The sequence below is a fragment of the Haliotis asinina genome, chromosome 2 (assembly GCF_037392515.1).
Source record: "Haliotis asinina isolate JCU_RB_2024 chromosome 2, JCU_Hal_asi_v2, whole genome shotgun sequence".
In the NCBI taxonomy this organism is placed as follows: domain Eukaryota; kingdom Metazoa; phylum Mollusca; class Gastropoda; order Lepetellida; family Haliotidae; genus Haliotis; species Haliotis asinina.
In genome coordinates, this window is record NC_090281.1 from 7,187,521 (window position 1) to 7,214,126 (window position 26,606).

Consider the following 26,606-nt stretch of genomic DNA (forward strand, 5'->3'; position numbering starts at 1 on the left):
GGCTCCCTTTCAGCGCTCCAACTTGCGATATCCCAGACGTCGAGACGGGCCCCAGCTTTGTCCGCGGGATCAGATTTCCGGTGTCAATTGTATATTTAAAAAAACCAAAAAACAAATAAAATTCTTATTCTAAACTGCGCGACCTCCAGATATAAATTTACAAAACCGGACCAGCTGTTGACAGTCGCAATAGTTGGCGAATTTGGTGATGGACAGATCGGAAATTTGTTCAGTCTAAGTAAAGTTAGTCGTTACACTCCTACACTGAATGTAACAAAACCCTAGTAAAAGGTCGCGTCAGGTAACCTTTGAGCAACCTATGGCCGCACAGTCAATTGTTAGACGGCCGAACGGATTTAACCAATCAGACAACAGCTACTATGTATGCTTCGGCGGAACTTAGGGAATTCCGTGGTCACTGACACTGATCTCTCAGCAAACGAAAATCCCCATAAAATACAGATATTTAATTTGACCTGCAGTATATACGCTCCTGGGTTTCTGTTGACATGGTTACCAATAGCTAATATTTCCGCAAGCTGACATCCTTGAATATTATCGAAATGTTATTTCCAGCGAATGTTCACTCACTGTTGATGCGCGTTCCAATTGTATATCACCCGGGAGCGGTCGTACGGAAAATAGCGTTCGGCAAATTTTCAAGTACGAACCTTTCTCAGGTAAAATTTTAATGGTATGTGCGAATGTCAACTTTCGCGATTTTGGTTAGCTGTGATCTGATTGGTCAATATCAAAGGTTACCTGACGCGACCTCCTACTAGTGTTTGTGTAACGAATAATACTGAAAAAAACATGATACCATACGTATAGGTATGAAACGTTGTTTGTCACTTTATAAGTGGAACGATGCCTTGCGTGTTTTGAACTGGCCAAAAGCCATGTTCCCTTATTCCCTTCCGATACTTGAGAACAAGGGAACCGGTCCTTGACTGGAGTTCGACACTTCTTTTTTGTGAGACACATTAAGACTCCATCCAACTCACTCTGTTTGACACGCTTACACGTATCGCATATCAACAAAAAAGGCACTAAAAATGTTTATTCACAGTATGTGCAAGACTAATCAAAACAAACTGAATATGGTTTCGTATTTCATGCGGAAGAAATTATTACCAATTACCAGTGTATCATTTTGCTGGTCCGATTCCTAAACATAACTGTTGTATCTCTTATGAGGTGATGTTGAGTGACGAGATGACATCTGGATAGTCACGTCACAGACACTGACAAACAGCAAGAAACTTTATAATTTTTAGCTATATCTTTGCCATAGAAAGTCAAAAAAAACAAAACAATTCAAGCAAGTATCATAGTATTAGTGACATAATAGTGAATGTCGCCATGTCTTATGTAACAGTGAAACAGTTGCAGCAGTACATGGAGTCTAACCACGTCATTTCAAGAAGTAATAATGTTTTCCTACCTTGTCATAAGCTACAAGTGTGTGAGTTTTCCAGCCCTTCCCACTAATAGAAAATGCATATATGTCATATTTCCTGCACGGAAATGCTAAGTAAATTGTAATGGAAAGCCGAACACTCTAGATATGTGTTCATGTCCAGAAGTTGTCAAAATGTCCGTGAAACGGTTGGCGAGAATAACATTTTGATCGTTATTCTAGAATTTGGTGAGTCAAGAATCCACGAGTGAGTAATAATGAAGCATACGACCTTATGGATAACAACTTTTTGCTTATTGTTTCGATGTGGTTTCTTGCAGAAGTTAATGCTTGATAATGGTGTACCAAGCTAAACCGAAACGTCGTGCTATGAGCAAGGAGGCCTTATCCATGAAGTTGTTTGATTTATGTTTAGCTGGACGTGGTGCATCAGTATTTCTCAACAACCCGATCCAGGTGCTTGTCATGGTGTCCCCTGTGTTTGAGTCTGTGTATTGCAGAGGATACATCAACTGACAAGGAGATGTACCTTGGGCCACACACCGACTACATCCCAGTTTATCTTACCTCACATATAAATGTCGCTTTCTGATTGGCTGAGCGTTCTTCAGTTATTTTCAGTGTACCCCTCTTACAAGCCAGTAACATTTCAATGTACCCCGCTGTCAATGGAAACTCATTTGGTACTTTGTGGTAGTAATTCTTCATCTCGAATAACAGTGAGTAATGTACGATATACGGAAATTACCGATGTTTTGCAAATACGATGGAGGGGAGATAACTCTAATTATTATTTATTTATTTTTTGTCAGCAAAATCCAGTGATGACTACACATTTAGGTGTTCGGTAAGATGGGTTGATGTACACGCGATGCTTGTACCCTCGGGCTCAGAGAACATAAACTAACATCGTGGGTACATCTACCCAATGTTCATTTCGAGACCAGTGAACAATTTGTAATGTGTTCCTTCCATCCCATTTCCCCCAACACCGAGACCGGTCAGCTACTGATTATTTGTTCTACACGATGCACAACGTAACGTTCAGCCATATTGATCTACATATATACCTATGACAGTTTACACACAAAGGTGAGAAGTAGCATGACGGCAGCAACAACAGCGTGCACTGGCTGACTACGTCCACCTGTGTTCAATGGCTTGTCCTCGAATACAAGAGTTGCCTCTCCGTCATTGTTCACGTCAATGGCTAGAGCCCCCATGTTTCCGTTCACAGAAAACCACATCTCCACCTTCTCCTGTTTCGCTCCTACCATGTTAATGGTGATGACGTCGCTGACGGTAACGTTGAGAACACGTTGTCGTGACATTGGTATCCATTTGTCCAGCTCGCCCATGATCAACACTTCCTTGTTACTGTACAAACAGAGGTTTAACTAGGTGTTTATGTTTTCACTAAAATTAACATATTACAGGTTAGAGAATAACATTGATGATGTAACGCAAATGATTCTCACTGCTCAGGACCTGTGAAGGTTAGGATTAGGTAGGGTAGGATTTCAGCAACCCATGCTTGCCATAAAAGGCGACTATGCTTGTCGTAAGAGGCGACTAACGGGATCGGGAAGTCAGGCTTGCTGACTTGGTAGCCACATGTCATCGGTACCCAATTGCGCAGATCGATGCTCATGTTGTTGATCACTGGATTGTCTGGTCCAGACTCGATTATTTACAGAACGCCGGCATATAGCTGGAATATTGCTGAGGGTGGCGTAAAACTAAACTCACATACTCGTGCTGCTCATTGAACCCGTTGATCATTCTTAACGTGCATTCCGTGCAGTTACTGGTCATTATACATACGTTTCAGGATAATCCTGAAAAAGGTATTCATTGCTAATTTCCTTTTAGGGAAAATGTCCCTGTCATTTTGCGTTGGTCGTAAAAGGCGACTAAATGCATCCGGTTGTGATATCTGTTTGTTTGTTTTTGTTTGCCTTTGTTGTGTGTACAAGATTAATATTGGTACATACTCCTTTACCGAAGGGTCGCTTATGCACCCGTGAATGTACGTGTTCAATCTGAGATCAAATATGTACAGCATGGTTGGGTGGCTTACTTGAGGGTGATGATGGGGGATGTGTAGTAGAGGCAGTATGTGTCGGCGGTACAGCCAGTCAGCGTGAAGGGTTTGTCATCAGAAAAGTCCTGCTGCTGACGGGGATCCTTGGCGTTGAAGATCTTACTCTTGGCATACTGAAACAAGTTTATTTGAGGGGAGAGAGGTATATGCAAATAGCTCGAGCAAAACTTGCAATGCCATTTCGATGCTGTGAGTGATACGTGTTTAACGCCGCTATGACCTCTATTTATTAGGATACTGCCTTCGTCCGTTTTCAGTTTACCTAGTTAAGAATTACGCCTTCAAATTGCGTCAGCCGTCATTTGTTTTGGGAACGAAGAGACCTAGGCCAGCGATTAGTCTGACTTTAAGGGGACGAACGTGAATGCCTCATTGTTAGGCTAGTCGCTTTACACCGCATACAAGCGATCCACCTGTCGAAGGGGCAAGGAATAGCCCAGAAACGTTGTGGAAGACGATCCATAATATTTTGTCTTATAAGCGATTTATTGTTTGCATTGCAGCCGTTACTTATCTGGATTAGATTGGCAGCTTTGCTGATTGCGGATCATAGAACATCGTCGGCGAGGAATTTGTGAGCGATTTGTCCATTACCTAAACACCGCCATTACTACTGAAGAAACATACATGTTTCATGAACACATACTATTATGTAATATAGTTTTGTGGTGTACCTCAAAGGTGAAACCAGCGATAGAGGGTGTGATGGCATATGATCCTTGTAGATTGGAAGCAAAGATGATACCAAACGTTAGCGTAGGACCAGTCCCCATCCTAGTGACGGTGGAGAAAGTCGACCACACTTCACCAACTGGTCCGGTGCCGTCTTGGAACGCCCTCTACAAGGGAGATAACATTCCATACCTCATGGTGTTGGCAAATAGGTTTAACCGAGCAATTAAGCAGTTCAATGTCGGATGAAACATTCCTTAGGTTTTGTTATATTGATCACAGGTAAATATTTGAAGTTAATCTTCAAGAAACAAAACGTTACAGTTTGAAAATTGTTAACCCTTTCGTAATCAATCCCACCTGTATGAGCTGGGCGTCTACAGCAACAACCGGGTAGTCAGGTCTCAGAATAGTCCCATCTCGGAGGCAGCTCCTGAAAGGTTAGGTGGTAATTTTGACGGGATATAACAGTAACGAAATTATCACAATATCGCCTAGAGATGAAGCATTAAAGCTGGCCATCTATCAGTAAATGAGGACTGTGACGAAATATCAAGTGACTGGAAGAATGCGATATATGTTATTTGTCAGACTCCATATTTGATGGGTAAGAAAATATATACAACAAATTTCGTAAATAATAAAACAGGACTGAATCCTGAAAAGCAATACAGGTGAAAAAGGGGAATGTGCCTTACTGTAAATATAGGAAAAGTCTTTCACGACCAACATTGTGTTGTTCTATAATGTTTTATTGTTTGATGCCGCGCTCTCTGGGTATTAATCGAGTTGCGACCACACAAACCAGTGATGGATGTTATGAACACCAACCGACTGGGTAACCATTCGATCAAATCAGTCAACATATGTAATGAGGACCTATACTAACTGGGAATCCCCACGGCGCTGCACTGCAAAACAAAACAAAAACAAACAAACAAACAAACAAACAAAAAAACACAATACAGGATTATTTTACACCTACAGAGCATGATGACGTCATACTGGGACCTGGTTGTACTCACTTCATGATGAGCGTTGTGTTGGCCTTCCAAGCCTCGTCGCCAGTCTCAAACGTGCCCCTGCTGAGGGAGGAGACCAGGCTTTGCCGCTCTGAGTTAGGATCCCCAAGAGCTGAAGACAGAACATTTCCATTGATACATGTAAGTCAAGCTTGTGGGCATAGAAACCAACAACATCAACTTTATCCTTTAGGAATTTCTGTCTACTTTTCAGTTTGTGATGTTTGTTTTAAAAAATACACAGTAACATGAAAATGACATCAGAACCTTCGATGATTTCTTTGTTTTGGCAGTGATATTATTATACTTTTCATGAGTACTTCACATGGGTACTGTGTTACATGGATACTTTACGTAGGTGAACATATTTAGCTGTTAATCATGACATGGGAACAAACAATTACAATGGTAATGATTATTCTCCCATTATACAGTCACAATGGGAAAATATTTGCGATGTCAAATTCAAAAGCATGGTTATCATGTTAGATCATTACACTATGAACTATGAACTGGAATTATTCCTACCAACTTTCCAGTCCCGGTGGATTAGCCTAGTGGTTCAAGCGTTCGCTCGTCACGCCAAAGACCAGGGTTCGATTCCCGCTTGGGTATAATGTTTGAAGCCCATTTTTGGCTTGTGATGCTGCTGGATTATTGCTAAAAGTGGCGTAAAACCATACTCACTCACTCACTCCAACATTCCACTTTGTGTATCCACCAACAAATATAAAAAGACAGCACGATACGTAAACTACACTTGTATTTGATCACTATGTGAGTAATATTTGGTACCATCTTCATGAAGCTGGGATAGAAACCCGTCTTTAGATATGGCGACTTGTAGACCGCTGGCGAATATAGACGTCAGCCCAATCTTCCACTGATCCTTTGACACACCGTAGTTGGGACTCACTCGAATCTTGCAACATGAAAGAAGGTTCATCATAACAGGGTCACAGATGTTGCATGTTTTCTTTTGTTTGTCATTCTCCCTTAACGCCGCACTGACTGTTAAGCTACAAGGCGGCCGTCTGTAAATAGTCTAGCCTGGACAAGAAACTCCAGTGCTTTACACCATGAGCATCTATCAACGCATGTTGGAATGCGATATGATGTGTCAACCAAATCAGCGAGGCACATCCCGCTAGTCGCCTCTTACGACAAGCATGGATTGCTGACTACATATCACAATAATCAGGAATGTTATTATTGCTATTATTTATTCAGTGTCCCTTTTGTGTGTTTGTTGTTTAACACCCTGCAGCAGCCTCCAACTATATGGCAATGTTCGTGTGACTAATCTCCCTGACAACGATACAAGACCAGATACTCTTAGACGGAGAGTATGGTCAGGCCAAACAGGTCATCGAGACTGACTACCTGGTCCAGGAGATGTACACTAGGGTACATTCCTAACAATGGATTCAGTGGGAGGGAAGACTTAAGAACCCATACGAAGTGCACGCCGCACAACATGACTGAAGACGGCAACCAGTTTCTAATACCCTGAAGTCATTCTCGTCATCTATCTTGATTTTACGCATGCTTCAGCTACTATAACTCGGGCTTTCCCTTTGGGTAACGTGCAAATTCTAGTCGAACGCTTTCGAACGAGTCATTATGTCTTCACCGTAACTGGTTATAATGCAAGAATTATCTCATACTTGTGTGACAGCAGGAATCTCCATAGATTGCATCACCATCCGCGGGGTGGCGCCACTGTACTGAATGGTGATGTTGTGTTTGGAGGCAGCAGTGCCCATGCTCATCAACCAGTTCCTGCCGTAGTGCAGGTCCGTCTTCAGGTAATCGAACTGACGGAATATTTCCGTCATGTTGTCCTGAAATTTCAAATGGATTCAGTGGACGTGTCTAAGTCAATACTAACAAATATATATTTAGTAAGGTAGGCTCCATTCTAGACGATTTCTTCATGCAATATTACACCGTCGCCGTCGTCTTCAGTTCCGTACTTAGGCTAGCAAGTATCATCAAATTCCCTTTACAGATTGCTCCCGTTTCCACCTGTCTGCAAAAAGCCAACCCACTTTTACCAATGCATTTATACAACCCCAACCACGCTCCATTCTCAACTCCTATAAGATGAGCCATTAACCCCCCTCTATATTCGCAACAATTCAGCAGTTCCGCCATGTATTCAACCAGTTCAACCACCAGAAACCAAACCTCGCCTCCAAAGTCATCAACGACACTCTCTACCTGACACTACCATAATGAAAGCTCAAAGAGAGTCAATCAATCGCCCCTTTGATGCATGCACTGTTAATCCGTATTCACAACACCAGGTAAGAGGATGTATACTGTAATGTTGCATCTTAACGAAACGGGGAGGATGATTGTCATTCTTTAACACCCATCCTTTACTCATCCACTGTACTATAGGTTTATATATCGAAGGCCATATATAAAAAATAATTGTTTCTCGGGCACAATTTTTCGTGTTTTTTTTTTAAATTTTGACACAAAAACGTGACGAGAGAGGAACACATTTCCATTTTTCTCTCTCAGAAATACACTTTTGGTAGGTTAGCACGTGTGAATGAGTTGTACATTCAGTCACATTCCGACACTCATTGTGGTCAAATGGATGATAGCGACGCGGCCATGACTAACTTTTTAAAAAAAATGACAATAAAAACGTGTTATACGCACAAATAAAAGTGACATGCCGATGCCCGATAAATACTTGAAAGTTCCCTTTTTTTATTTAGCCTAATGTAATGTAGCCTCTAGAAATAATGAAGGATTTTTTAACTTCGTCTGTGTAGTAGCTTCTGTCGAAACGGTCACACATGCAGGGCCCGCGATATGACTGACAGAATATTTACCATATTTATATGTTTTATGTTCATACCCAACTGTTGACATAAAAAGGGGCAGCAATTGACATGCAGCTCGGAGTTTCATTTCGGTAAAGGGATGTAGAGAGTATCCGAACGCAAAGCAAGGTTGGTAATTTCACAACTGGACCAAGAGGCGACGCAGTACTGAAGTATCCTAAAATATGCGCACACCACGTGACACAACTGACCTGAACGTAAGTCGTCATCCCCCACTGTTTGGCTGTTCCGAACAGGAAGTCCCAAAACGCCTGCGCATACGCATGATTCATGTAAATAATGAGCATGTCAATAATATTTCACATTAAAAAGAAGAACACAAAATATTTCAAAGTTCGATACGATATATAGCATCAGTTGAAAACTGCATGTCATTAAGAAATATAATGGTATTGACATATACGCATTATTATTATTCGATGGACAAACAACATACCAAATGGTGAGGTTACATTCTCAACCTCTAAATGCGTTACGTTCATCTGGTTATTCTTTTGCTGCCCGGCCATAGAAACACAATCAGTTTTCGGGTTTGAACACACTACTAGTTGATCCTGACTTGGGTTACAACTTTTGCACGTACGAACTCGCAATCCATATTTGTGGTGTTCATGTCTTTTGGAAAGGACGTTTTACCTGAAGAAATATCATGACTTGTGACTTTTAGGGTTTGGCTGAATATAATACTTTATTAGAAACGTTTATTGTACTATACCTCATCTTTAGGCAGAGCCATGTCTCCAGATATGTCGAAGTTGTACTGTCCCTGGTTTTGGGTTGCGTAGACTGTATCGCTCGACCTTCAGGACAAAGAATGTGAAACAATATGAAAAAATCGGATGAAATGTCGCTAATTTTTTAGCTTTAAGTGATAATTCCCTGGACAGTATCGGGGAATTATGATTTCATACAGATATATTACATAGAAAGCAACTTGAAAACAAAACAATGTTGTTTTGTTGTGTTAATTTTGATTCTGAATAGTGATACATAATTGTGTTATTTACAAGACATACAACAATGTGGTATTTACTGGAGGGATTTGGTGATGGTATATACGGAATGCGCAAGGGGATAGTGATAGTGATAGTGACGTTAAACAGCAAGTATACAAGGGGATAGTGATAGTGACGTTAAACAGCAAGTATACAAGGGGATAGTGATAGTGACGTTAAACAGCAAGTATACAAGGGGATAGTGATAGTGACGTTAAACAGCAAGTATACAAGGGGATAGTGATAGTGACGTTAAACAGCAAGTATACAAGGGGATAGTGATAGTGACGTTAAACAGCAAGTATACAAGGGGATAGTGATAGTGACGTTAAACAGCAAGTATACAAGGGGATAGTGATAGTGACGTTAAACAGCAAGTATACAAGGGGATAGTGATAGTGACGTTAAACAGCAAGTATACAAGGGGATAGTGATAGTGACGTTAAACAGCAAGTATACAAGGGGATAGTGATAGTGACGTTAAACAGCAAGTATACAAGGGGATAGTGATAGTGACGTTAAACAGCAAGTATACAAGGGGATAGTGATAGTGACGTTAAACAGCAAGTATACAAGGGGATAGTGATAGTGACGTTAAACAGCAAGTATACAAGGGGATAGTGATAGTGACGTTAAACAGCAAGTATACAAGGGGATAGTGATAGTGACGTTAAACAGCAAGTATACAAGGGGATAGTGATAGTGACGTTAAACAGCAAGTATACAAGGGGATAGTGATAGTGACGTTAAACAGCAAGTATACAAGGGGATAGTGATAGTGACGTTAAACAGCAAGTATACAAGGGGATATATAGTGACGTTAAACAGCAAGTATACAAGGGGATATATAGTGACGTTAAACAGCAAGTATACAAGGGGATATATAGTGACGAACAGCAAGTATACAAGGGATATATAGTGACGTTAAACAGCAAGTATACAAGGGGATATATAGTGACGTTAAACAGCAAATATACAAGGGGATATATAGTGACGTTAAACAGCAAGTATACAAGGGGATATATAGTGACGTTAAACAGCAAGTATACAAGGGGATATATAGTGACGTTAAACAGCAAATATACAAGGGGATAGTGATAGTGACGTTAAACAGCAAGTATACAAGGGGATATATAGTGACGTTAAACAGCAAGTATACAAGGGGATATATAGTGACGTTAAACAGCAAATATACAAGGGGATAGTGATAGTGACGTTAAACAGCAAGTATACAAGGGGATAGTGATAGTGACGTTAAACAGCAAGTATACAAGGGGATATATAGTGACGTTAAACAGCAAGTATACAAGGGGATATATAGTGACGTTAAACAGCAAGTATACAAGGGGATATATAGTGACGTTAAACAGCAAGTATACAAGGGGATATATAGTGACGTTAAACAGCAAATATACAAGGGGATAGTGATAGTGACGTTAAACAGCAAGTATACAAGGGGATAGTGATAGTGACGTTAAACAGCAAGTATACAAGGGGATATATAGTGACGTTAAACAGCAAGTATACAAGGGGATATATAGTGACGTTAAACAGCAAGTATACAAGGGGATATATAGTGACGTTAAACAGCAAGTATACAAGGGGATATATAGTGACGTTAAACAGCAAATATACAAGGGGATAGTGATAGTGACGTTAAACAGCAAGTATACAAGGGGATATATAGTGACGTTAAACAGCAAGTATACAAGGGGATATATAGTGACGTTAAACAGCAAGTATACAAGGGGATATATAGTGACGTTAAACAGCAAGTATACAAGGGGATATATAGTGACGTTAAACAGCAAATATACAAGGGGATATATAGTGACGTTAAACAGCAAGTATACAAGGGGATATATAGTGACGTTAAACAGCAAGTATACAAGGGGATATATAGTGACGTTAAACAGCAAGTATACAAGGGGATATATAGTGACGTTAAACAGCAAGTATACAAGGGGATATATAGTGACGTTAAACAGCAAGTATACAAGGGGATATATAGTGACGTTAAACAGCAAGTATACAAGGGGATATATAGTGACGTTAAACAGCAAGTATACAAGGGGATATATAGTGACGTTAAACAGCAAGTATACAAGGGGATATATAGTGACGTTAAACAGCAAATATACAAGGGGATATATAGTGACGTTAAACAGCAAGTATACAAGGGGATATATAGTGACGTTAAACAGCAAGTATACAAGGGGATATATAGTGACGTTAAACAGCAAATATACAAGGGGATATATAGTGACGTTAAACAGCAAGTATACAAGGGGACATATAGTGACGTTAAACAGCAAGTATACAAGGGGATATATAGTGACGTTAAACAGCAAATATACAAGGGGATATATAGTGACGTTAAACAGCAAGTATACAAGGGGATATATAGTGACGTTAAACAGCAAGTATACAAGGGGATATATAGTGACGTTAAACAGCAAGTATACAAGGGGATATATAGTGACGTTAAACAGCAAATATACAAGGGGATATATAGTGACGTTAAACAGCAAATATACAAGGGGATATATAGTGACGTTAAACAGCAAGTATACAAGGGGATATATAGTGACGTTAAACAGCAAGTATACAAGGGGATATATAGTGACGTTAAACAGCAAGTATACAAGGGGATATATAGTGACGTTAAACAGCAAGTATACAAGGGGATATATAGTGACGTTAAACAGCAAGTATACAAGGGGATATATAGTGACGTTAAACAGCAAGTATACAAGGGGATATATAGTGACGTTAAACAGCAAGTATACAAGGGGATATATAGTGACGTTAAACAGCAAAGTATACAAGGGGATATATAGTGACGTTAAACAGCAAGTATACAAGGGGATATATAGTGACGTTAAACAGCAAGTATACAAGGGGATATATAGTGACGTTAAACAGCAAGTATACAAGGGGATATATAGTGACGTTAAACAGCAAGTATACAAGGGGATATATAGTGACGTTAAACAGCAAGTATACAAGGGGATATATAGTGACGTTAAACAGCAAGTATACAAGGGGATATATAGTGACGTTAAACAGCAAGTATACAAGGGGATATATAGTGACGTTAAACAGCAAATATACAAGGGGATATATAGTGACGTTAAACAGCAAATATACAAGGGGATATATAGTGACGTTAAACAGCAAGTATACAAGGGGATATATAGTGACGTTAAACAGCAAGTATACAAGGGGATATATAGTGACGTTAAACAGCAAATATACAAGGGGATATATAGTGACGTTAAACAGCAAGTATATACAAGGGGATATATAGTGACGTTAAACAGCAAATATACAAGGGGATATATAGTGACGTTAAACAGCAAGTATACAAGGGGATATATAGTGACGTTAAACAGCAAATATACAAGGGGATATATAGTGACGTTAAACAGCAAGTATACAAGGGGATATATAGTGACGTTAAACAGCAAGTATACAAGGGGATATATAGTGACGTTAAACAGCAAGTATACAAGGGGATATATAGTGACGTTAAACAGCAAGTATACAAGGGGATATATAGTGACGTTAAACAGCAAGTATACAAGGGGATATATAGTGACGTTAAACAGCAAGTATACAAGGGGATATATAGTGACGTTAAACAGCAAATATACAAGGGGATATATAGTGACGTTAAACAGCAAATATACAAGGGGATATATAGTGACGTTAAAGAGCAAGTATACAAGGGGATATATAGTGACGTTAAAGAGCAAGTATACAAGGGGATATATAGTGACGTTAAAGAGCAAGTATACAAGGGGATATATAGTGACGTTAAAGAGCAAGTATACAAGGGGATATATAGTGACGTTAAACAGCAAGTATACAAGGGGATATATAGTGACGTTAAACAGCAAGTATACAAGGGGATATATAGTGACGTTAAACAGCAAGTATACAAGGGGATATATAGTGACGTTAAACAGCAAGTATACAAGGGGATATATAGTGACGTTAAACAGCAAGTATACAAGGGGATATATAGTGACGTTAAACAGCAAATATACAAGGGGATATATAGTGACGTTAAACAGCAAATATACAAGGGGATATATAGTGACGTTAAACAGCAAGTATACAAGGGGATATATAGTGACGTTAAAGAGCAAGTATACAAGGGGATATATAGTGACGTTAAAGAGCAAGTATACAAGGGGATATATAGTGACGTTAAACAGCAAGTATACAAGGGGATATATAGTGACGTTAAACAGCAAGTATACAAGGGGATATATAGTGACGTTAAACAGCAAATATACAAGGGGATATATAGTGACGTTAAACAGCAAGTATACAAGGGGATATATAGTGACGTTAAACAGCAAGTATACAAGGGGATATATAGTGACGTTTAACAGCAAGTATACAAGGGGATATATAGTGACGTTAAACAGCAAGTATACAAGGGGATATATAGTGACGTTAAACAGCACGTATACAAGGGGATATATAGTGACGTTAAACAGCACGTATACAAGGGGATATATAGTGACGTTAAACAGCAAGTATACAAGGGGATATATAGTGACGTTAAACAGCAAGTATACAAGGGGATATATAGTGACGTTAAACAGCAAGTATACAAGGGGATATATAGTGACGTTAAACAGCAAGTATACAAGGGGATAGTGATAGTGACGTTAAACAGCAAGTATACAAGGGGATAGTGATAGTGACGTTAAACAGCAAGTATACAAGGGGATAGTGATAGTGACGTTAAACAGCAAGTATACAAGGGGATAGTGATAGTGACGTTAAACAGCAAGTATACAAGGGGATAGTGATAGTGACGTTAAACAGCAAGTATACAAGGGGATAGTGATAGCGACGTTAAACAGCAAGTATACAAGGGGATAGTGATAGCGACGTTAAACAGCAAGTATACAAGGGGATATATAGTGACGTTAAACAGCAAGTATACAAGGGGATATATAGTGACGTTAAACAGCAAATATACAAGGGGATATATAGTGACGTTAAACAGCAAGTATACAAGGGGATATATAGTGACGTTAAACAGCAAGTATACAAGGGGATATATAGTGACGTTAAACAGCAAGTATACAAGGGGATAGTGATAGTGACGTTAAACAGCAAGTATACAAGGGGATAGTGATAGCGACGTTAAACAGCAAGTATACAAGGGGATATATAGTGACGTTAAACAGCAAGTATACAAGGGGATATATAGTGACGTTAAACAGCAAATATACAAGGGGATATATAGTGACGTTAAACAGCAAGTATACAAGGGGATATATAGTGACGTTAAACAGCAAGTATACAAGGGGATATATAGTGACGTTAAACAGCAAGTATACAAGGGGATATATAGTGACGTTAAACAGCAAGTATACAAGGGGATATATAGTGACGTTAAACAGCAAGTATACAAGGGGATATATAGTGACGTTAAACAGCAAGTATACAAGGGGATATATAGTGACGTTAAACAGCAAATATACAAGGGGATATATAGTGACGTTAAACAGCAAATATACAAGGGGATATATAGTGACGTTAAAGAGCAAGTATACAAGGGGATATATAGTGACGTTAAACAGCAAGTATACAAGGGGATATATAGTGACGTTAAACAGCAAGTATACAAGGGGATATATAGTGACGTTAAACAGCAAGTATACAAGGGGATATATAGTGACGTTAAACAGCAAGTATACAAGAGGATATATAGTGACGTTAAACAGCAAATATACAAGGGGATATATAGTGACGTTAAACAGCAAGTATACAAGGGGATATATAGTGACGTTAAACAGCAAGTATACAAGGGGATATATAGTGACGTTAAACAGCAAGTATACAAGGGGATATATAGTGACGTTAAACAGCAAGTATACAAGGGGATATATAGTGACGTTAAACAGCACGTATACAAGGGGATATATAGTGACGTTAAACAGCAAGTATACAAGGGGATATATAGTGACGTTAAACAGCAAGTATACAAGGGGATATATAGTGACGTTAAACAGCAAGTATACAAGGGGATATATAGTGACGTTAAACAGCAAGTATACAAGGGGATATATAGTGACGTTAAACAGCAAGTATACAAGGGGATATATAGTGACGTTAAACAGCAAGTATACAAGGGGATATATAGTGACGTTAAAGAGCAAGTATACAAGGGGATATATAGTGACGTTAAACAGCAAGTATACAAGGGGATATATAGTGACGTTAAACAGCAAGTATACAAGGGGATATATAGTGACGTTAAACAGCAAGTATACAAGGGGATATATAGTGACGTTAAACAGCAAGTATACAAGGGGATATATAGTGACGTTAAACAGCAAGTATACAAGGGGATATATAGTGACGTTAAACAGCAAGTATACAAGGGGATATATAGTGACGTTAAACAGCAAATATACAAGGGGATGTCATGTATTGCTCTATGTAGTGATGTAGATACGGTATCTGATGATGTTGTATACTCGAGATATATGTGATGTTATGTACTGTTTATATGAGCTTATGGCATATGGTAACGACAGATGGTGGTGTTAGATAACGGAGATATATGTGATATTATTTACTGGCTGCATGTGGTGATGTCCCGAAGCAGTCCATGCTTGCCATAAAAGGCGACTGTGCTTGTCGTAAGAGGCGACCAACGGGATCGGGTGGTCAGGCTTGCTGACTTGATTGCCACATGTCATCAGTTCCCAATTGCGCAGGTCGATGCTCATGCTGTTGATCACTGGATTGTTTGGTCCAGACCCGATTACGTACAGACCGCCGGCATATAGCTTGAATATTGCTGAGTGTGGCGTAAAACCAAACTCATTCACTGCTGTCTGCAAGTGATGATGTTATATGGTAACTTCAGATGTTGATACTAGATAATGGAAATAAAATACAATATCATGCACTGGCTGCATGTGGTGATGTTATATGGTAACTACAGATGGTGATGTTATATACTGAGGATATGTGTCATGTTATATACTGGTTGTATGATTTGATGTGATATCAACAGGTGATATATTGTTATCTAAAGATGTATACTGACTAAACAATATGGTGTGTTATATGAATGAGGTACATGGCGTGATAACGGTGGTAATTGGTGTCATGTAACGGAGTGACTCTGGTATTTTTCTACGAACCGCCAACAACTGTTAACCTCACCAGAAGTTGTTCTTGGCAACAATCGGTACCTTTATCTTGTTTTGAAGTTGCCTACAACAGAAGGCGATATGGCGTCAGGTACAAAAATGAAACAAACTTCAAAAGTCAACAATGGGTCAGCATTATTCTGAACAATTTTGTCAGACGAACGTTAACCCAGGAAAGTCCCACACCAAACTTCATAAATGCGGACAGACCCTTCCAACCTCAATGACACCCATGGATTCCACAGAATTCCATACAGGTTTATTGTGCCCCTTCGATACCGAATTTAGAAATGGTATAAAGATGACCTATCGGCCAAACCTTTCCTGGTACAACCTGGGAATCGAATCACCCACTTTTAGTCGCCAGACAGACGCTTTAACAACGGGACCATTTAACCTTCTAAATAACTTTCCAAAGGAAAATGAAAACTGTCCTGTACTAGATGCAAGTCTCAGCGCTACGACTGTCGTAGGTTTATGTCGGGAGTTACGATCAGCCTGTGGAACTGAGCTAAGTGTTTGGTTACATTATCTTACATTACTTTACATTACATATCTTATCTTACTGTTCTGAATGTTAGATAACTGTAGACGTACTCGATCCCGTTGGGGAAGATGTCTGTTGGTGCTGTCCATTCCTTGACACCTCCACCTTGACCTTTCGTGGGCCACCAGTTGTCCAGTTCTAAATAACTGCATAGCAAAGAGTGAGGTGGGTAAAAGGCTTGACCATTCAATTGACAGATGGATGTCAGTGTCGACTGGAAGAATTACATATTCAGGTAGAAGAATTATCTGCACAGGTGAAAGAACTGATATTGCCTGTGTGGTTGAAATATTTACCTGTAAGGTAGGGATCTATTAACTGCCTCTTCAAATACGTTAGTAATAGCATCTTCATAGCTAAAACCCACGGAACTTCCTTTCTCGTAATAGAAGGATCCTGCAGCAACAGACCAACGGAAAGTCACACAATGGTGTTCGTATGCTTCAGGTAACAATGTTCCAGGAATACGAAGGCCGGTTCACACTATATGCGTAAATCGTTCATGCGACTGACAGTCCATGGTGTTATATCACGTTGCAAACATAATTAAATTTGCAATACATTAAAAATAGAACAGAACAGTCAAACGATTATGTTAAGTGATGTGTGTAGTCAAATATTGATATTTCAATTAATGCAGATCATCTTTCACGAGGAAATAGATCGTGATGACACACGACTCGTTAAAAGGAACCAGTGAGCGAAACGGAATGGCTTGAAGACCTAGTGGTTCTGTCGGTACTTAGTTCGAGGTAAAGCATACATTTAGAAACTAGGCAACGGCGGCCTTGGAGGGGTGGTTGCTGACTATGACCACTACCTGGTAATATTACTCGACAAAGAACCAACAAATTAATTATTATTGTAGCTATTTTTAACACTGAATTAATTTCAAATACGCCTATAATACAGCAACGGCAGGGTCTATTGACCAAATACAGTGTACGAGGGGCGTTCAGTAAGTAATGCCCCTGACCCACTTCCACTTGTCTGGTTTAGCTAAAATTTTGCATGTGATTTGAATGATATCTCTACGGGTAATGTGGCAAATTTGAGCTCTGAACTAGTCGTGGTTTCAGATTAAAAAGTGTTTGAACTGAGTAAGGTGTGAAATGGAGCCTGTTGAGTGTCGCGCTGTGATAGGGATTTTATATTTGAAAGGACGCACACCACGGGAAACTTTTGATGAAATGAAAGAAACTTATGGTGATGAAGCCCCATCATATGACCTTGTGAAACGCTGGCATCGTGAATTCAAACGTGGCAGGAAGTCTGTGGAAACAGCTCCCAGACCTGGTCCAGTCAATGCAGTGGAAGCACTTGGTATCACCACCTCCAAAGAAGGCAAGGGTGCAGCCGCCCTCCGCTGGCAAGGTCATGTTCACAGTCTTCTGGGACCAGGATGGAGTAGTGATGACAGATTTCCTGGCAAAGGGTACCACAATTACAGGAACCTATTATGCTTCTCTTTTGAGGAAATTAAGAGAAGAAATCAAAGTCAAGAGGCGGGGAAAGGTCAGCAAAGGTATCCTCCTCCTGAAGGACAACGCTCCGGTGCACAACTCTCATGTCGCCAGATCAGAAGCACAGGCGTGTGGCTATGAAATCCTCCCCCATCCTCCCTACTCTCTTGACCTTGCCCCCTCTGATTTTCATCTCTTCCCAACCATGAATTCGTTTTTGAAAGGAAAGCGTTTCCAGATGATGCAGCCTTGGTTTCTGAAGTCACTTCGTGGCTTGGGGACCAAAATGGGGTGTTCTACAAAAACTGTCTCCAGAACTGCATCAAACGATGGGGAAAATGCGTTACTTTGGGTGGTTCCTATGTAGAGAAAGACTAATAAGTGTGCCAAGTTTCATTGCTCTACTGCTACGGGAAGTGGGTCAGGGGCATTACTTATTGAACGCCAGTCGTACCTAGCAACAACACTGTCGTAATGGAACTCATCATACACTGAAGTTATTAGAGTGTATAGCAATATCAGATGCTGAAATTGTAGTTCTTGTCAGCTTTCAGTCATTAAATCTCCCGGAATCGCAGACTGTCTCACGTGGTGTTACTGACCTTCACCCGTCCAGTAACCGATTTTGTTTACCACTGGGTCGGAGGGTCGACTCAGCTGATTGTATAATCCGGAAATCGCGTATCCCCACACGAACATGCTCTAAACAGAATAATCAAACATGGGTCATGAATGGGTCAGTGACTGAATAGGTGGGTGAGGTGTGTTATGTGCATCTGTAAACAATAGAAGACATATATACTGTGCAGCAAAGGAAACGCATGTTTCGAAAAACATAAATCTCATAGTTTGGATTCACGTTTATGTCTATTCAAAAACTTGCGTTTCTTTTGCTGCACAGTTGAGAGTTTATGTTACAGATGACGTGTTGATGTTATAATGGTGTCCCGACGAGATAGTGCCAACCGTGTCTGAAACGGTGTGAATCGGACATTAGGATCCCAATTATAACATACTATCATGCATAATGGACGCAACGCTGACCAGCGAATAAGATGCTGGAATTGACATAAACGTACAACATACAGCTTTAAATTCGATAAAACGCTAAAAATTTAATTTTGGGATTACATGCCCGCTTGCAGCTCATGAGACTCACACCAGTGTGTCACATTAGCCTTTACGTTAAGAGGCGGTTTATCAAGAATGTTGTAACAAAGTTGTGCAGTATTACCTGTGTGACGTCAGCGGAATAGGCCGTCAAAACTTGGTATGTGAAATTAGCTGGAATTTGATTAACACCGCTCATAATCCCCCAGTATACGTGGTCGTTGTCGATGTCACGCCACAGGGAGGAGGACATGAAGTTGTCCTGTGGGCCGATGGTGATGGCGTTGAAACTTTTATCAAATAAGTTGAGTGTGGCCGATCCTTCCAGGCCGTCCTGGATGTTGGCCGACTTGTTCCATCTAGATAAAGTATGAAACGTCATCGTCATTGAATATCATCTCGCGTTCCATCAAAATATATGAGAATGGGCTTAAAGGTAACGTTTTGTGAATGGATCACTTTTGACACCTCAGTTTGTAAATGTAAGCATAGCCTGTCGCCTCATCGGCATTCTTCAGCAGTACGTCAGCGGTCTGTTAACACTCGGGTAGTGGACCAGACAATCAAATGATGGACCAGAAAATCTAGTGATCAGGCCCCCCTAAGTAATTGAAGGAATTACAGCAAATTTGAAGGAATTGCATCTCAAATGTAAACAAACGCAGCCCACTCGCGAAACAATTGCAGCGATATCGGTAGTTTAGCGGTAATAACAGAAACACATCGGCCCTATCGGAAGCAATGTCGGTAATACTGGAAACACGATCGGCCATCTTCGGAGATTTTTCGGTCGCGAGCGGAAACTCACGCAGCAAAACATGGCGTCGTTGGAAGAAGCACCCGTCTCGGTGAGATTTGTTTTCAGTTCCTACTATTACATTGTCATACTTATCCATCTTTGACCACCCGCGTTGAATGCGTTTAGGTATGAGGTGTTGTCGGGGCAATAGCTTATGTTTTTAGGAAAAGATTGTCACTGCAGAAGAGTGTCACAAGTCATGCCCCTGGAGATTGTTTACATCTGAACATCGAAGTCGTGCCGATGATTACGAACATCATGAACGTGCGCCATGAAGAAGTTTATGAGCCCTAATTTTTCTTGTTACGAAGTGCAATTGACAAATTTAAACACATTTTACAAAAAAATGATGTTATATCTGGCGCACGTTCGTAATCATCGGCACGACTTCGATGTTCAGATGTAAACAAACTACAGGGGCATGATTTGTGACACTCTCCTAGAGTGACTATCTTTTCCTAAAAACATAAGCTATTGCCCCGACAACACCTCATACCTCACACGGGTGGTCAAAGATGGATAAGTATAAAAATGTAATAGTAGGAACTAAAAACAAATCTCACCGAGACGGGCGCTTCTTCCAACGACGCCATGTTTTGCTGCGTGAGTTTCCGCTCGCGACCGAAAAATCTCCGAAGATGGCCGATCGTGTTTCCAGTATTACCGACATTGCTTCCGATAGGGCCGATGTGTTTCTGTTATTACCGCTAAACTACCGATATCGCTGCAACTGTTTCGCGAGTGGGCTGCGTTTGTTTACATTTGAGATGCAATTCCTTCAAATTTGCTGTAATTCCTTCAATTACTTAGGGGGGCCTGGTGATGGACCAGACAAGCCAGCGACATGAAGTAAATGTTACGTACATTCCCCAGTCTATTTGCAACCATGTTCGCGTTGCAATACAGAGGACAACATATAAACTCAGGGAAACAAATAAGGGAACACCTGAAAGTACAAGACTTAGTGTTCTTCTGTTCTTTTCCAGAATTTCTTCCACAGTGCAATACAAAGCTTGAGAAGAAACCTGATAAACAATATAGGCACCCTTGTACTTTCGGGTGTTGCCTTACTTCTTTCCATGAGTATACACTTAACGGATGAATAATACAATGAAAGAAGACGTTTCCTGTTAGATTTACGGGATGTTGAAACAACAGTTTTATATAGATTGAATGAAGGCAAGTCGTCCGCCTCTTTGCTGATTGTTTCTTCTACCTGCCCAGCACCTGATCCGTGTAGCCGGAAAACTCCCCACCCAGAGACATGAAGCCGAGGGCATACAAGTCGTTCTCCATCTTGAAGCCGGGGAAGCCGCAGATAGTGCTGTCGTAGTTGAGGTGATTGATGTCTGTAGCACCCTCTGGGAAGTGCTTCAGAAGCAAAGTGACAATGTATTTAGAAAAAGGGTTGTTAACGGACGTTGTTCATCAGGGAATTACTCGAGAACTGAGGTCTTGTAATCGCTGTATAAAATTGCTTCCATTAGGTCTGTCGGAATTCAGTGATCATGGATACATGGAGTCAAATCTAAAATGTTCAAATCTAACATTCACCTGAATATGCCCGTGGATTATCGGCACCGTTGAAGAAATCATTGCGTTTATGAAAGTAATAAACGCTTGAGACACTTCAATTCACAGTTACTTTATGATATAAAGATATAAATATTCCTTCTTAATCATTATATCGGGGACTATAGTGAGTTGGTAGGCTAACAGGTCCATTTTTTAGGAAACAGATAATTCTATTCGCGGTGCTCCAGATAACATATCTGGACTAGCACTCTGAACGGCATCAGGCCCAACAAACTCACTCAATCCTTCACAATGTCTTCACATCTTACCACTTTAAATGTAAGCAGCTCATCGGATGCGTATGCCAGTACACTTGCAACGATGGTGACGTTGTCAGCCTTAAAGGTGATTTGGGTCTCCACGCCAGGTCCCAGCCGGTCCCCTTGGAAGTTGATTTTCTGGACGGACTCAACCGTCAGTGAACCATCATCGTCTCCATACCTCTGGTTGTTCAACACGAAGAAGGTGGGAGCGCTGTTCAACCAGGTCGTGCCCTTGATCTTGAGCTGGTACGTGCCGTTACTGGCGACAACCACTTCTAAGGCAGGAACAGTATCTTGTACCGCTGGCGCTTGTTCTGGAAATGATAGGGAATTGGAGAAACTGAGACTTAGTTGAGGGTGTTTTCATATTTCATTATGTACGTATTCGGAAATCAAGTTATATTATGCGCGTGCAGAGTGTACCACAAGTGTTTATTCCTCATGTATGACATTTACATTACGGAATGTTTGAGGAGTCTTTATCAAAACATGTCATTCACGGTCATTGCTATCCTCAACTTAATTGGGGCGACAAGGTCACCCAGTGGTTGAAGTCTTCTCCCGTCACGCCGAAAAATTGGGTTTCGATTCCCCACATACGTGTAATGTGTAGAACCCATTTGTGGTGTCCTCCGCTGTAATCTTGTTAGAATATTGTTAAACGCGGCGTTATACCTTACCCCCTCGCTCTCAGCTGTAATTAATTAACCGAATAGGAATACCGGGTATGAGTATGACTAATGATAACAGTGGGTGAGAGTTAATATTTAGCGTCACATCTGCAATATTGCGGCCATGTCGTGACAAGGACAATTTAACTTATATCAATATCAATAAATTTAGAAGGTAAAAACCGTCCGTTCCTATCTCTCAGTGGATACTATTCATGCCAGGTCAGAGCCCTCATCACTTTAAGATTGGGTTCTTGCAACAGTGAATTGTTTAGCATTCATCAGAAACTCTGTGACAGACACCAGAAAATCCAAAACACTTCCGTCAGCATCATTTATCGTCTCCCTAAACGCTCTCATATTAAGCCAGTACTGAAGGAGCTTCACCCGTTGCCAATAAAAGCCAGGGTCGAGTATAAGATACTGTGTCTGACCTACAAAGCCATGCAAGGTCTTGCTCACCAGTACTAAGTCTTGTCTAACATGTTGTCATTATACTCCAGTTCACGCAATCTTCGTTCCAACAGCCAGGATCGAGCATAAGATACTGTGTCTGACTTACAAAGCCAAGCAAGGTCTTGCTCACCAGTACATGTCTAACATGTTGTCACCATACTAGAGTTCACGCAATCTTCGTTCCAGCGGTCATGGTCTGTTCACCGTTCCCAGCTTTAGACTGAAAACGTCAGGACACCTATGCAGCCCCTCCTCTCCGGAACCTCCTTCCTTATGACCTCAAAACTATTGGCAATTTCGACCTGTTCAAGTACAAGCTTCAAGCATACTTCTTCCAGCAGTATCTCATTTAATGTGCACTAGTACCAGTTCTGTACATATGTATATACTTGACTCTGTAATGCCTTGAACATGTCTGTCGAGACTGGGCACGCACAGACACACAGAGACACACAGGGACACACACACACACACACACACGTGTGTGTGTGTGTGTGTGTGTGAGATTATTACGAGCATCTCGTGTAGGGTGGATGAACAGTTAGGTGACGTTTCACGTTTACAAGATGACGACAAACGGCCATTGTTTTGTGTTTCGAAGACCAAAGGCGTAACTCAAGATAACAAGATGGCCAACAGCCACACAGCGTAAGAATAGGACTTTGATATGGGTAAAGTGGTGATGGGTGTTATGTAGAAGTGTGTCTATAGGTGAGATGAGACCCTTCAATATTGTCGTTTGTTTGTTGTTAAACGCCGCACTCAGACATATTCACTGACGGATATGGACTCATCGACTATTCAGCATAGACAGCCCAGTGTAATTATCTTAATACTGAAATTGTTAAATTGTAAAACAAGGTGTTATTTGAGTCAGACTCTTTCTGGGACGGACTGCACTTAGTTCTTAGGTCTCGGTTCAATCATATGAACATTTACGCCCCAGTGGCGTCCGAAGCAGATATCACTAACTTGCAACTGGTCACAATTCATGGCTACTGTCATATCGCAATCTAATCAGTCAACAGAGAACGCTAGGTAGCTTTCCTCATACACTCAAGACACTGGCAAAATAGAATTACGACCATTTGGGGAGACAAAACCTCCCGTTTATGCTTTTAGATATCTATATAACAATCTTGATAAACTTTCAACCCTCAATGGAAAGCTTCGGAAGATCAATTCAATTTGTATCGACTAGGGGTGGTATATGTCATGTCAAAACACATATTGGTAAAATGTTTCACTTTCGGAATGATAGATTGCAATTGCTGGCAATTCCACCCCTGCACTATGACAATGTAACAATGTATGTAGAACCTACCTGTGATTATTACAAGCAGTAAAGTGACAGTTGTCAGAAGGACGAGGTTTGTCGCCGACATTTTGTCTCGGGCCACGTGAGAGGTTGTGAGATAACAAGTATTATCATATCACTGGGTACAATAATAAAGATAATGCTTCGAATCACGAACGACCACCTTCGTAGCGCTGTATGTGATGGGTGTTATGTGGAAAGCGATTTATGTACACAGGCTAGATAATTACGACACATATTTGGCGCTGAACTCCAAATAACATGAAGGAACATGGCACACCAGCGAAGTGTTTGAAGGGTCTGTCTTCAACGTTAAGGGAGGTACAGAAAGCAGGAATTTGTTATCTGAATCAAGGTTTCTTAAAGGGTGATACGCTGATGTTAGAGGCTGGAGATAGAGATACAAAGGTTCGATACACTGTCAAGATCAGGAGGATGGATACACGGGCTTGGTACAATGAAAGGATAGGTATACGGACTAGATGAACAGGATGGGCTCAAGGACTAGATTCAAAGGAAAGGGTAGACCACGGACTCGACACAAATAATGAATATATAGAACATAAGATAGCTTTGTTTTGATATAAGTGTAATCAAGTATTTAATAATTTAAAGATGAAATGAATGTAATTCCGATGAAGTTCAGCTTCTCCCAAAACGACAATATTACTATTAGTGGCATTAGGCAGGCCAAAATACGTTTCTGGAAGTTGGTCTGTACATGTCTATTCTTTAGTATGGTTGGTATTCCTAGATTTCAGCTCTGTAAGTTAGTATCGGTAGTACCATTGTGTCAAACATCTTGATACAGTAGTTGTGGGTAAGCCGATAGGTAATGCCTGTAGGTAATGCTCTATAAGTTATTTCGATAGTACCATGGTGTCAACCATCTTGATTGCAGTGGTTGTGGGTAAGCCGATAGGTAATGCCTTTCAGTATTCCCTATTGCTCTCTGACGTTCGTTAGCACTTGAAGGTGGCATGCTCACTGTTGCATGATCATCGTAAGAGGAGGGACATTATGCAAAGAATGTAACTACACGACCTGTCACTCCGGGCAAACTGAGAACCATTCAGTTAACATTTTTGTGGTGCTAGACGTCACGTGTGTTGCGTCTGCGGCAGACATGTTTCTTTTGTCTTTAAAAACAGTATTAACGGAATTAATTACGCATCGGAAACCCATTCAACACATTGATAAATCTCGCGTTTCTTTTGGCGGTGCCCATGATGGAAGTCTCTCTTTCGAAGTTTTGCCAAAACTTTACAAAGTAGTTGGAGTAAGAAAAATCCTCTATCATCATTGACGTCATCTGTCAAACTCTTCTCATGAAGCGGATATATAATGCTTCGACAGCATGCCTCGGGATGCACTCGTGACGTCATGATTTGGTTGACCATTTTAACACACAAACGAACTTGGTCTATGATATCAATTGAGTATTGAAATAGTTCTGCTGGTATTCCATCGCACCCAGCAGCTTTCTTGCGTTTTAGCTTCCTTATTATGTACTGGAAGTCTTTGTGTGTTATCTGGGCGCGGAGTTGATTGGGTGTACCAGATTGAAAGTCTCCAAATATCTCTGTGTCGTGTCTCTATGCAATTTCGGCTGATAGTGATGATGAACATACTCTGTTTATCGGTCTTTGAAGTAGTTGAATATTCGCCTGGTTTGATGTTGTTTCTGTCCTTGACTCTTTCACAATGTATATGAAAATCACGGTTTCCGTTTTAAATAATAACTGCATCGAGTTGGTTTGCAATGGACAGCGGGTACGCTGGATATGCCACAGAATATCGGCAAAGTGACTGCCTCTGCATAATGCTTTGCTTATTGAAAGATGATCGATAAGACTGAGAAACATTCAAACATGAGGGTATACCTATAGATGTGGTGTCGTTAACTTCCATGCATGTTTAGGTCACTTTGTTGTGCATGTGTGTATATCTGCCTCTATGTGTTTGTGCGACTTTTCCCGACTAATGCCCTTTTCCAGACACAATGTCGTAATAAAACATCCACAGCCCAATCATTCAGAGTAGACCATTACACAGTCAATCTATTGTATCCCCAAAATATCAGGCAGGGTTATAAAAAGCACCGTCTCTGAAAGTCGGACCGCTATCAGGTATA

General features: G+C 40.6%; 1 protein-coding gene across 1 annotated transcript; it reads right to left on the bottom strand.

Moving 5' to 3' along the window:
* Window positions 1–1,044: 1,044 nt before the first annotated feature.
* LOC137273187 (uncharacterized) lies at window positions 1,045–24,560 on the bottom strand. Its single transcript, XM_067805678.1, has 17 exons — window positions 24,479–24,560; window positions 22,034–22,341; window positions 21,406–21,560; window positions 19,515–19,749; window positions 18,883–18,982; window positions 17,114–17,213; window positions 16,868–16,963; window positions 16,284–16,334; window positions 8,798–8,882; window positions 8,274–8,333; window positions 6,886–7,062; window positions 6,014–6,140; window positions 5,222–5,330; window positions 4,557–4,629; window positions 4,199–4,363; window positions 3,501–3,637; window positions 1,045–2,797 (listed from the first exon to the last, which is right to left on the bottom strand). The coding sequence occupies exons 1-17, from the start codon at window positions 24,537–24,539 to the stop codon at window positions 2,491–2,493; spliced, it is 2,346 nt and encodes a 781-aa protein (XP_067661779.1). The 5' UTR covers window positions 24,540–24,560; the 3' UTR covers window positions 1,045–2,490.
* Between the last annotated feature and the right edge of the window lie 2,046 nt (window positions 24,561–26,606).

Excerpts from the sequence above, each read along its gene's own strand:
- LOC137273187 (XM_067805678.1), bottom strand. The coding sequence starts at position 24,539 with ATGTCGGCGACAAACCTCGTCCTTCTGACAACTGTCACTTTACTGCTT. Across the intron at positions 19,750-21,405 it reads ACGGATCAGGTGCTGGGCAG|ATGGAACAAGTCGGCCAACA; the intron begins GTAGAAGAAACA and ends TACTTTATCTAG. Across the intron at positions 2,798-3,500 it reads TCCCCCATCATCACCCTCAA|TAACAAGGAAGTGTTGATCA; the intron begins GTAAGCCACCCA and ends CTGTTTGTACAG.